Source organism: Babylonia areolata, chromosome 21 (assembly GCF_041734735.1).
Source record: "Babylonia areolata isolate BAREFJ2019XMU chromosome 21, ASM4173473v1, whole genome shotgun sequence".
Taxonomy (NCBI): domain Eukaryota; kingdom Metazoa; phylum Mollusca; class Gastropoda; order Neogastropoda; family Buccinidae; genus Babylonia; species Babylonia areolata.
Genome location: NC_134896.1, coordinates 9,756,088 through 9,768,116, shown reverse-complemented (window position 1 = coordinate 9,768,116; position 12,029 = coordinate 9,756,088). Strand labels below are relative to the sequence as shown.

At 39.7% G+C, this 12,029-nt stretch overlaps 1 protein-coding gene across 1 annotated transcript in view; it reads right to left on the bottom strand.

Annotated features, from left to right (window-relative positions):
* Positions 1-6,312: 6,312 nt before the first annotated feature.
* LOC143296293 (uncharacterized) overlaps positions 6,313-12,029 on the bottom strand; it is a 30,525-nt gene continuing 24,808 nt past the window's right edge. The window contains exons 18-20 of the mRNA XM_076608145.1: positions 10,898-10,998; positions 9,763-9,888; positions 6,313-8,756 (exon numbers count right to left, since the gene is read on the bottom strand). Coding sequence (XP_076464260.1) covers positions 8,660-8,756; positions 9,763-9,888; positions 10,898-10,998 — 324 coding nt within the window. The 3' untranslated portion in view covers positions 6,313-8,659. The remainder of the gene's footprint in view (positions 8,757-9,762; positions 9,889-10,897; positions 10,999-12,029) is intronic.

Sequence of the window (12,029 nt, the reverse complement as noted above, 5' to 3'; positions counted from 1 at the left end):
CCCGGCCTTCACTCAACCCGCATTTCTCACTGATCTCAAGGCAGTTTATACAGAACAGGCTAAATGGGCTCTAATCGTTATGTTTGTTCCGCCGGGTCAGTGTCTGTGTTCCGTCAGCCCCACCCGACCCACCTACCTCTATGGGAACTGAGAAGTTCCTCCGTCGTCCCCAGCCCCCCATACAGGATAGGACAGGACAGTACACTGAGGAAGACCGGCGCTTGCAAACCGTGGAGACATTTATAACCTCGTGTGTTGAGACCTGTTATCTTCGGGAAGTATACTCTGAGCGTTGGTGGAATGTTGCGAACCCAGATGTGTGTCGTCGAAGTGTAAGTAAAACAACGTCATTATAACCAACCCCCCCACCCCCACCCCACCCCCGAGGTGTTCGCGGCAGTGTAAGCGTACGGTACAACAGTTTCACTGAGGCAAACCCATGGAGAACCATATATAATTATGACCAAGGGCTCGGGCCCCCACTCAGGCCAAGGGTCCCCCCCCCAACCCCCCCCCCAAAAAAAAAAAAAAAAAAAACAAAAAAACCCAGCAACCCAGGTTGCTGGCACGTAAGTATTGTTTTGCATGGCATGCTGACATCAACTGTGGTTAACCAAAACAAGAATACAGCATGCAGATTGCTCCTATGTTTCTTGATGTTGTTACTGTTGTTGTTGGCTTTTAGTCTCTCCGTGTCCTAAATGGGGCCAAATCTGATTGAAATAAAAATGCGCGCACGAGAGTGTACTCCCTCGATCGAATCACTCTGATTCTCCGGCATGGCCATTTTTAACCCCTCAACTTAAAAATCCGCACACCGCTTTCGTAAATGTGCCTGCTGGGCATGTTTGTGCTCCCATATACCACAGAACGCTGACATGAGCTGCATAGGCATGTTTGTGCTCCCATATACCACAGAACGCTGACATGAGTTGCATAGGCATGTTTGTGCTCCCATATACCACAGAACGCTGACATGAGTTGCATAGGCATGTTTGTGCTTCCATATACCACAGAACGCTGACATGAGTTGCATAGGCATGTTTGTGCTTCCATATACCACGGAACGCTGACATGAGTTGCAGAATCTTTATGTACCTATTTCATCGTCTGCAAACGCACACATTAAAAAAAAAAACAGAAGAAGAAATGAAAAGGAAAAACACTAAGCGTCAGCTCAGTTGTGTGATAATCGCGATGTCACTGGAGACGATAAGCGTCAGCTCAGTTGTGTGATAATCACGATGTCACTGGTCATGTCCGATTTTAGCATCCTAAAGTATTGCACCTACTGGTTACATTTCCAAGGTTTGCGGGATGAAAAACGGAAAAAGCAAGATGGTGGCATGTTACTTCAGTGACTGAATCCGCATCAAAACAGAGTAAAATAACGCAAAATATAAGAGTCGAAATCCACTGAAAATGGGTTACATACATGCACAAAAATTGCCGGTGAAATAGGTGCAATAATTCAGGGTGCTAAAATAGGACTTTACTAATATAAATTACACACCTCTCACTGCCTAACCGAATGCGATTCTGTGATACTGTTGGAATTAGTGTAGTGTTTGACAGGTCCATACTTTATTAAAGTGCACACTTCTCACTGCCTTATTGAATACGATTCTGTGATACCAGTGGAGTTTGTGTGGTGTTTGACAGAGTGCATACTTCTCACAGTCTTACCGAATGTTATACTGTGATATTGGTGGAGTCGGGGTAGTGTTTGACAGGCCCATTCTTAACATGCACACTTCTCACTGCTGTACTGAATGATATTCTGTGATACTGGTGGAATCAGTGTAGTGTTTGACAGGTCCATACTTAAAGTGCACACTTCTCACTGCCTTACTGAACGATATTCTGTGATACTGGTGGAATCAGTGTAGTGTTTGACAGGTCCATTCCTCATGCTTCCCTGCCATGACAGTCTTAATCCCTGCCAGCCCAAATCACTGACTGGGTGGATGTCGAGGTAAACCCTGGGTAGCTGATCGTGTGAAAGGCATTCAGAAGCGATCCCTGGACAGTTTTAAAGCGTGCCCGCCTGATTACTTCACTGAGACTCCCATGTTGTTTTGTGTGTGCTCATGATTGAATTCAACGTTCAGATAACCAAGCTTTTCAAAAGGCTGAAGTCGGGGAGATGTCGCCAAGTGATAATATTATAAAGTCACGGTGGCCAACAAGGGATACTACAAAGGCAGCACAAATAATTCACGACTTTCATGTAGTCTCCCCACCTTCCCTACCCCCCTCCCCACCTTCTAACACACCTTTCCCCATTGTAGAAGTCAGTCTCTCTCAGGGCTCATAAGATTTTTGATAATATTTTTTTCTTAAAGTTTTTACACTTTTAAAACGCCAAAAGCCAAAATTCAAAACTTAACTATCACATCGGGAAACCGGAAAGGTACAGTATTTGACTACCAGCACAGTAAAGTCCCTTATATAAATTGTTGTCCAGCTACATGGAGAAAGCGATTTTGGTCAATAAATTGTTGGTACATGGATGATAACAGCGATTTTGGTAAAATAAAAAATAAAAAATCCTTTTATTATTATTATTTTTTTTTTTTTTTTTAAAGAAGAATCTCTATTATCTTATTTTCAAATTAAAATTCAAGTTGAAGATTTCGTTGCTGTGCTTTCCCACTGAAGGAACGATGTATAACTATTTGTTTCTGTAAGATAAGAGCCGAAGATAAAAGCTTTTACAAAAGCAGGTCAGTTTTAAAGATTTTAAAAGACTTGAACGTATATTTCTTTACAAATTCTTTTTTTAAAGAAGGAGAATTTTTTCAGTTGTACGAATTCCGTCAGGTAAAAAAAATAAAATAAAAGTGTCTTGATGGGGTGGAGAGATAGAGAGAGGAGGAGTGGGGGAGGGGGGGGGGGGAGAGAGCTTTCCTGAATAGAAACATGGTTTCCTTTTATTAAGAGCGATATGCTGTCTTAGGAATAGATATACAATGCTTCCAAAATCTACGCTCGCATGCATCCATTTGTTTAATGTTTTCCCCGTTTTTCATTTGCCCCAACCCCCATCCCATGAACGCCCTCAATTTAGAGTTGAAGTAAGATACTTGTCGAGTCTTGCTTCTATGTAATAGTGAGAAAGCCACTATGATCTTTTGTAATCATTGTGCTATAGGTTATTTCTCACTTTTCTGCATTGTGTAAACCCCCGAAATTGTAGTTCCTGTCAAACGTTTAATGTGTTCCTGTCCACAATTCTAAAAGTAGCTGTCACATGCTATACGGTACATTTCCTTGGAAACTGACTGTGAGGCAAGATGGCGGACAAAGAAGTTGTAATTGTATTTTCGGCTTGAATGTTTGTCAACTTTATTCTAGTTAATTCAGACTACTCTTTCAAATATTTGAATGATTAAACATGTTATTGGTGTAGTTGTCATTCTCATGATTCTGTTTGGTCTGTCAAGAATTTCATCTTTTTTCCCCACTGCAGACAAGAAACAGAATATCAAGCTGTCTTAAAACCGCAACCCAACACTCACTTTTCGTTTCTCCCACAATAAACCAGAAACGACCCAAGAAAATCTTGCGGATCCAGAGAATAAAGGAAATAATTTTTTTATGTTCTAGAAATATGTTTAAGTCTGGTAGATTTTACACCCCTATAATTGGAATGTGTGGGAAAAACAACAACAAAAAACAAAAACAATCTGTTTCCAATTCTTAGGCCAAATTTGGTGTTGACCTTCCCAGGGAAAATGACAGTTCAACTTTAATGTGCATGGACATATTCATACACACACATGATAGAAATGGGGTTATTACAAATACACACTTTTATTCACACACAAGCTAAACCTAACCCAAGACACAAAAAAAAAAGAACCTGAGCCCAAAATTTATCCACAATACACAAAATCAAATATATAACACATACACAAAATCCAGTATACAGCTTATACTTCCAAGGCACAGAAAAGAGAGAGATAAAAACCAAACATAATGAGAATGCCCAATTATCAAGTCCAGAAGAAGAGAAAAAAAAATCATTCTAAGAAAAAATAACAGTAAATAGACTAGCAAGACAGAAAAGAAGAAAGTTACGACAGATGAAAAACTAACCACCAAAGAGAACGATAGAAAAGAGGAAATTTCCAGATGGAATCTGTCCCATATAACATTTTAATCAAACTGGTACTTCCCCCACGCCCCCTCCCAAATTTTGCTCAACTTGTCAGAGTGTAAATGGATGCGATTGGGAGACACAAATTCAGTCCTGTATGATGAAACAGTGCAAGTAAAACTGAACGCTTTCCTTTTTGTTGATATACATACAAACAACATGGAGGGAGACAGAGGGGAAGACAGAAGAAACAACAGACTGACAACACTGCAGAACTGACAAGGAAAACCATTTGAAGCCTTCACCACAACCGACAGACCTGAAGGAATCTATAATAATAATAATAATAATAATGGTATTTATATACCACTGAATCTTGTGCAGAGACGAATCAATGTGCTTTCGCACCAGTCATTCACACGCATGCATAACTCTAAAACTGTAGAAACTAGAGACAAGGAAGGGCAGGCAAGGGAGGCTATTTTGGGAAGAGGTGGGTTTTGAGGCCAGACTTGAAAGAGCTGAGAGTGGAGACTTGACGAAGCGAAAGAGGAAGTTCATTCCTATCTGGCAAACAGTTCTTTGGTATGCCGCCCCGATGACTCTCCACAGAGTTAAAGAAGAAGAAGAAGCAACACACACACACACACACAAAGGGTCCATCTGAATTCCAACAAAATAAGTTAGAAACATGGACACAAGTTCTTTTATTGTAATCTTGTAGCTAGGAAGAAAAAAAAGAGAGAAAACAATAACAAAAAAACACCTGAATACATGTACATGAGACCAAAGATATTTCTTTGAGAAAGAAAAGAGGCATCCAACCATGAATTTGGAACTTGCATAAGGCTTCAAGCTACAGTAAAAAATTATATGCCTAATTCTCAGCTTGATGAAGCCTTATGTACACGAAAGTGTGTCTTCACAAGTGACTGAGAACGTTATGTTTTTGACTTTTTGCATTCATTATCAGTTGTTTCACTTGTCAGTTTAACAACTTCTCTTTTACGAAGTCCTTTGAGTAAATTCCTGTAATTGTATTTAGAAATTTTTTTCAAATTTCATCCTCATTTGCCCAGTTTTCCCCAAAACCTCCATTCATGCACATCTCCCACCCCTTCTAACCAATAATACTCAAATGTATTCATAAATACTTGAACAAAATGTCTTCAATCACCAATATGTGTGACGGGACATTAAACAAAAATTCCTCCTCCATGTATGTATGCATGTCATATACACTTTTAACACTTTACATATAAATATGCTTAAAACTCCATAAGTGACTGAACATTCTGCTGCAGTTCTGTGGACACCCATTTCAACAAGAAATTTCTGACAAAGAGTGTATTCCCTTGTCTGAAATTTTGAGACTCCATAACAGTGCTGTGTTATGGTCACCAGAAAATATTCAGGAATTCAGGTAGCTAGGTGTCACTTCAAAAAAGTTCTCAAGCTCTGACAAGTCACTGAAAACGTCAAGCTGTAAACACAGGGTAAAGGGCTGACAGAAACAGAGAGACAGACAGAAAGACAGATAGTGACACACATACACAAACAGAAATGCATGATTTCAGACATTGCTGTTTTCTTTTGACAACACACAAAGCAAAATGCAGCAAAACCAACAAACTGACAGATGAAACACAGATATAATTATTCAGGCATATATATATACATATCATACACATCATACATGAACTATACATGAATCTGAGTTTGGGTTTATACATGTATGCTTGTGTACATCAATGAATACCACTGCTCCGATTCTTGTCCACTATGAACACGATGAGCATTGCCCCACCTGAAAACACTAATACCTATATAAAGGGTTTCAATCGCTAAACTGACAATGTTCAAATCGTAAGACTGTTGTATTTTTCCATAAAAATAAAGCTACCCGAAGAACTGATAAAAATAATAATGTACCTGCAGTTTCTTCTCAGTTGCTTCATTTTTGGGCTCAAAATGTACAGTACGATGACTCAAATGAGGACAACTGTAAACTGCACTTACACTGTACACCAGCACACAATTTTCATTGGGAATGAAAGGTTATTGGTGTAAAACTGAGTCCTTCATGCATCATACATCTGTCTCAAGGGTCTGTGAGTTTTCTGGCTCATAGCTGATGCAAGTGCACTAAAATTCCAAATAGATAACATTTAAAAAAAAACAAAAAAAACCAATGAAGAGAAACAACTCGCTCCATTTACAAGGTACACAACTTTAAGAGAACCATGCGCAGCAACCAAGTACATAGTAACCTGGGAATGGGTGATCCACTATTTGGTGATAGGTGAAATCAGGATGACACCCTCACAGATCTCTATGGAAGACCTGAAGAGGGGCTACCGGGACACCCATTGTCAATTTGGCCAGCTCAAATTACAGAGTGAAAGCCAACAGGTAATGCCCATAGAACTTTGTGTTCAGTCATACAGCATCTCACACTGTTCTTTTTATCATAACTTTTTAAAAACAAAAATATATATTTCATTGCTCTCTTGATCTACACATTAGTTACATAACAGCTTAATGATTCAGTCAATCGTTACTATACATTTCTTAACACTATAGATTTTCCACTAGACTAAATACTTACAATGCCTTTGCTGCCCATCAACACAACAAGATGAACAAAAAAATATGCTTCATGAAAAATACAGAATTAAAAAATCAAATGAAAATATATGAAATATGTTCCAAGAGGTACTGATAAACAGACTTAGAGACTGGCATCTCTGCATTTATCAAGAGTTCAAAAGCACTGAAGGAGCAAGCATATGCTGAAAATGGTTTGTGTGCAGCTTGCACCAAGGACGTCCAACATCATAGCTGATTTCATATGCACTTACAAAGATCCTACAATCAGGCTGATCTTGAAACCAATAAAACTGATGACTGGTTTGAGGTGAGTTTAACTTATTTGTCAATTCATTTTGTTGAATTCAGTATTTAATTTACTCACTGAGGAGGAAGGTGGCAGAATGGTTTAAGACACTCATCTGCCAATACAGAGAATCCTTGAGGGTCTGGGTTTGAATCTTCTTGCTCTTGCCCTTTCACCCAAGTTTGACTGGAAAATCGAACTGAGCATCTGGTCATTCAGGTGAGACAACAAACCGAGCTCCAATGGGCAGCATGCACTTGGCACACTGAAAAAGAACCCATGGCAACAAGAGTGTTGTCCTCTGGTAAAATTCTGTAGAAGAAATCCACTGTGATAGGTACACAAATACATATGCATGTACTCAAGGCCTAAATAAGCACGTTGTGTTATGCTGCTGGTCAGGCATCTGCCTAGCAGATGTGGTGTAGTGTATATAGATTTGTCCGAATGCAATGACGCCTCCTTGAGACACTGAAACTGAAAACTGAGTATTTATACAGTACAGATCATTAGTAGCATATGTTGTATGAGCTTATACGGTGTTAAGCATCTATCTATGAATCAGTGTTTTTACTGAAACATGGAAGCATGATCAAACTCTGAATTGTTCTGTGGATGAAATGTCTGGGGGTTTTTAATGTCACCTTTCTATCAGCAAACATGTAAACAGTTACTCTTTTGGAGATAATAAAGTACCCTTGTAATCTAGAAAAAAAAAGAAGAAACAAGAGAGGCAAGGCCTTCAAGACTCACTTGTGATTCACTTTAAAAAATAAAATCCAAGCTTTTTATGTATTGAGTATAATTTCAAAATGTAATGTTTAAGATGAGAAAGATCAGTAGCAAATTAAGTCCTCTAGCATTAATTACAGAGTAATTTCCCTTTTTTTACTATCTGCACCAAAACGTTTGCAAAATAAATAAAACTTCCATGCTTAGCAAAAGAAGTTCCTGTTTGAACAAAAAATGATAATAATGACTGCTCTTGTTGTTGGGTCAGAATATCAGATCAAAGTGCCAAGTTTAGAGAATACAAAAAATATAAATACAACAGTAAATGCAGTTTGCATATAATTAGGCTTCATTTTTTATTTTTTTGTGCCCATCCCAGAGGTGCAATATTGTTTTAAACAAGATGACTGGAAAGAACTGAATTTTTCCTATTTTTATGCCTAATTTGGTGTCAACTGACAAAGTATTTGCAGAGAAAATGTCAATGTTAAAGTTTATCACGGACACACAGACACACACACTGACAACCGAACACCGGGTTAAAACATAGACTCACTTTGTTTACACAAGTGAGTCAAAAAAGTACCCTTGTGTCCTGAATGTTCACTACTGAGCAAGGCTTTCCGTATATTTTTAGGTCAAAACACTTCACTGTACATGGCCTGCATAATTTGGCATGAGCAGATCATTTGTGTCTATTTGTACAAGGCAGGTGGTTTACCACCTGTTCAAATGAAGTATACTCTCCCCAAATTTTACACAAAGAATGGAGATCCATACAGATCACCAATGTTACACACAGTTCCACAGTAAGAGCGTTCGTGTGTGCAGCAAGGTTCCCAGGCTGTGGAGGAAGGGGTGGCACAGTTCACACCGAGCACGGAACATCCCACTTCACCACACACAGGTAGGCCAGGTTCCCCGCCCACTCAGCGCTGCAGCAAGGCCTGCACAACCTGCAGAACGCGGGTCAAATGTCCTCTGCCCGCCCCTGCACCACCGATCGCTGCCTGAAGCTGCTTCTCACTGCAACACACACACACACACAGGCGTCACACTGCAATGAAAACAGTCGCCACTGAAGAGAATGTGAACACTTTATTTATTCATTATAGGCCATAGGGGTGGTGCAGTTCATACACCAAATCTAACATTCAACAAATAAAAATCACAACAGTACAGGTTTACACACAGCTGACAGTTTGAATCTGAAAGACCTTATAAAAATACATGGCAAATAATTGTTGGAATTTTGCTTCCTGTTTGTTATTTCATTTACAGAATAGGGAAAATTCTTCATTTATTCAAACTGTAAAACAAAGCACAAATGCAAACATATGCTGACACATACATTGAGATCCAACTGGTAGGTGAATCCTTTCTGGAGAAGAAACACGTTTTGAGCACCAAAGGAATCTTGAAAATGATTTCATAAGTCTTGTCAAACTTCAGATACAACACCAGTAAATGATGCAAGGAACAGCAGAGAAGACAAATTACATACAATATATGCAGACAGTGAGTGGAAGTGTAAGGCACTACACTTACATTTACCCTCCCCCATTACAATTAACACAAAAGTATAAAAGCAAAACACGTGGAGCAGAGTGGTAGCCTTAAAGCCGAATGGAATTGGTGGCCTAGTGGTAACGTGCCCCCCTAGGAAGTGAGAAAATCTAAGCGCACAGGTTTAAAATCTTGCACTTGCCAGTGTCTTCTCCCACTCTATTAAAACTTGAGTGCTGGTCTGGATGCAAATCAGTCAAATGAGATAATAAACTGAGATCTCGTGTGTAGCATGTACTTAGCGTGCGCCAAAGAACCCATGGCAACAAGATAGTGTCCCCATGGCAAAATTCTGTTGATATATCTGCTTTAAAAGAAGAAGAAACACACTTGCAGGCAGAAAAAACAACAACAAAAGATATCAAGACACACTCTTCTTGGGGAGAACAGCCCAAATTTCACACAGATGAATCTTGTAACAAAAGAGTAATAAGAGCAATACAATACAATACAATACAATACCTACCAGACATCGCCCATGATGACCTGAATGCTCCAGCTGAGAGGATTGTGTGGGTAACTGTTGACTGGGACGTCTGTTGTCAGTGACAATTGGCGCAGCCGCTCTGTGCTCCATAGTTTGGCAGTTACCCTGTGCATCAAATTAACAACATACAGTGCTTACAAATTATAGTGCAAACTCCCCATTCAATAGGCTCCAAGCAGCTGACATGAAACAATACATAGTGCTTAGTGGCACACAACAGCACATGAAGGCACAACAAAACACACACACACATATATGTGTGTGTGTGTATATATATATATATATATATATAGAGAGAGAGAGAGAGAGAGAGAGAGAGAGAGAGAGATACAGATATTTTTATATCTAGACAGATATAGACACACACATGCACAACACACACACACACATATACTGCCAGTGACCCTCAAGCTGCCAATAAAACTAGGCCCATGCATTCATTGAGGTCTGTTTATTTATTTATTTATTTTTTATACAATGAGGTTAACAGATGAATCTGGACTGCTGTGAGCCTGAGGGTCAATGATGGGGTGATTTGTATCATTGTCACAAATTACTGAAGGTGTTGGCTTGATGGATATAGAATCTAGGAATGTCTGGTTTTATTCTAGAAAAGTGATTCTGATGCTTGTGATTTCTTAAAATATCTAGCTATTGCTCGCTGAGAGGGTGTTTGATGAGATTTTGTTTCTGTTGATGAGATTTTCTTTCTGATAGCAACAGGATGCTGCAGTGGAACTGGAAGAAACAAGTGGACACAGCTTTGTGATGAACAGAATCACTGAGCTTCATGGCTAGCCTTGTGCTTGTGTGTGTGGGTGTGTGTGAATCCACATTGAAGACATCACCTTGCTGCAGTCTTTGTATATGGTTCAGTCATCCTGTTTTTGCTGGTTATTTTCTTTTTTTGATGGACAAAAATAAGACTGATTGCAAAACTATTAAAAAAACAAAAACAAACAAAAACCCAAACATTTTGGTTTTAATTTTCTGTCATAAGCAATATTTTGTTTAGACTGTGATTTTGTTCCAAGAAAACAGAAAAGAAAAAAGAATCTTGATAAAACTAAAGATGAGAGAGAAAGAAGAGAGACATGCAAGAAGAGGGACTGACCTTGTGCCAGTGATGGTGACGTGGTGGTGGATGGAGGCCAGCTTCAGCTCTTGACACAGTCCCTTGATGTCCTCCACAGCCCCTGTCACCTGGTCCAGCAGCTACACAACAACAAAAAGGGATACTTCAGTTTGTCTCCACGTTAACATGCATCGATGCAGAACTAATGCTCATACTTCAGTTCTCCACCACATCAATATGCATCGATGCAGAACAAGCGCTCATACTTCAGTTTTCCACCTCATCAATATGCATCGATGCAGAACAAGCGCACATACTTCAGTTCTCCACCACATCAATATGCATCGATGCAGAACAAGCGCTCACACTTCAGTTCTCCACCACATCAATATGCATCGATGCAGAACAAGCGCACATACTTCAGTTCTCCACCACATCAATATGCATCAATGCAGAACAAGCGCACATACTTCAGTTCTCCACCACATCAATATGCATCGATGCAGAACAAGCGCACATACTTCAGTTCTTCACCACATCAATATGCATCAATGCAGAACAAGTGCACATACTTCAGTTCTCCACCACATCAATATGCATCAATGCAGAACAAGCGCACATACTTCAGTTCTTCACCACATCAATATGCATCAATGCAGAACAAGCGCACATACTTCAGTTCTCCACCACATCAATATGCATCAATGCAGAACAAGCGCACATACTTCAGTTCTCCACCACATCAATATGCATCGATGCAGAACAAGGGCTCATACTTCAGTTCTCCACCACATCAATATGCATCGATGCAGAACTAGTGCTCATACTTCAGTTCTCCACAACATCAACATGCATCGATGCAGAACTAGTGCTCACACTTCAGTTCTCCACCACATCAATATGCATCGATGCAGAACAAGTGCTCATACTTCAGTTCTCCACCACATCAATATGCATCGATGCAGAACTAGTGCTCATACTTCAGTTCTCCACCACATCAATATGCATCGATGCAGAACAAGCGCACATACTTCAGTTCTCCACCACATCAACATGCATCGATGCAGAACTAGTGCTCATACTTCATTTCTCTCCATCTATATACACTGCTGCAGAGTGAGTGCACATGCTTCAGTTCTCCTTCACATCAATGTGCACTGCTGCAGAAGTA